This window comes from Penaeus monodon, chromosome 23 (assembly GCF_015228065.2).
Source record: "Penaeus monodon isolate SGIC_2016 chromosome 23, NSTDA_Pmon_1, whole genome shotgun sequence".
In the NCBI taxonomy this organism is placed as follows: Eukaryota; Metazoa; Arthropoda; class Malacostraca; order Decapoda; family Penaeidae; genus Penaeus; species Penaeus monodon.
In genome coordinates this window covers 29,034,198-29,034,667 of record NC_051408.1, presented here as the reverse complement: position 1 = coordinate 29,034,667, position 470 = coordinate 29,034,198, and the positions used below count along the sequence as shown (strand labels likewise).

Sequence of the window (470 nt, the reverse complement as noted above, 5' to 3'; positions counted from 1 at the left end):
CGATCAGTCACTCGAAACGAAAATAGGTAAATAGTAAACACAAACACACGCAGATCAAATATATAAAAAAAGAAAACACACACACACTAAATTAAACATTCAAACAAACACAGATGCAAAATAGCAACAAAAACACAAACACATGCAGATAAACATATGACATCCTTATCACCTCACTTTCTCTCACTTTCCTTGGCATCACTTCAGGATCGACGGCACTGCACTGGGCGGCGGACACCGTAGAGGGCGCTACAACGATGGAGCAACTCCTGATCCACGGGGCGCCCTTGAACCTTCCCGACAACAGCGGTAGGAAAATGTCACTCTACGTGTCTGTCTGTTTTTTTGGTTGTTGGATACATTTGGCGATGATAAGGTTGATTGATTTCTTATTTTTTGTTTTTGTTTTTGTTGATTAGTTGAACCCACTGGTCATAATGATAGCATTTTATTGCTTTCCACGTCCTCTT

General features: G+C 40.6%; 1 protein-coding gene across 3 annotated transcripts in view; it reads left to right on the top strand.

Annotated features, from left to right (window-relative positions):
* The window catches only part of LOC119587918 (E3 ubiquitin-protein ligase XB3-like), a 46,347-nt gene that overhangs the window by 17,551 nt on the left and 28,326 nt on the right, over positions 1 to 470 (top strand). For all 3 annotated transcript variants that reach the window (XM_037936628.1, XM_037936629.1, XM_037936626.1), the window contains exon 6: positions 208 to 309. In XM_037936628.1, the coding sequence (XP_037792556.1) occupies positions 208 to 309 (102 nt within the window). The remainder of the gene's footprint in view (positions 1 to 207; positions 310 to 470) is intronic.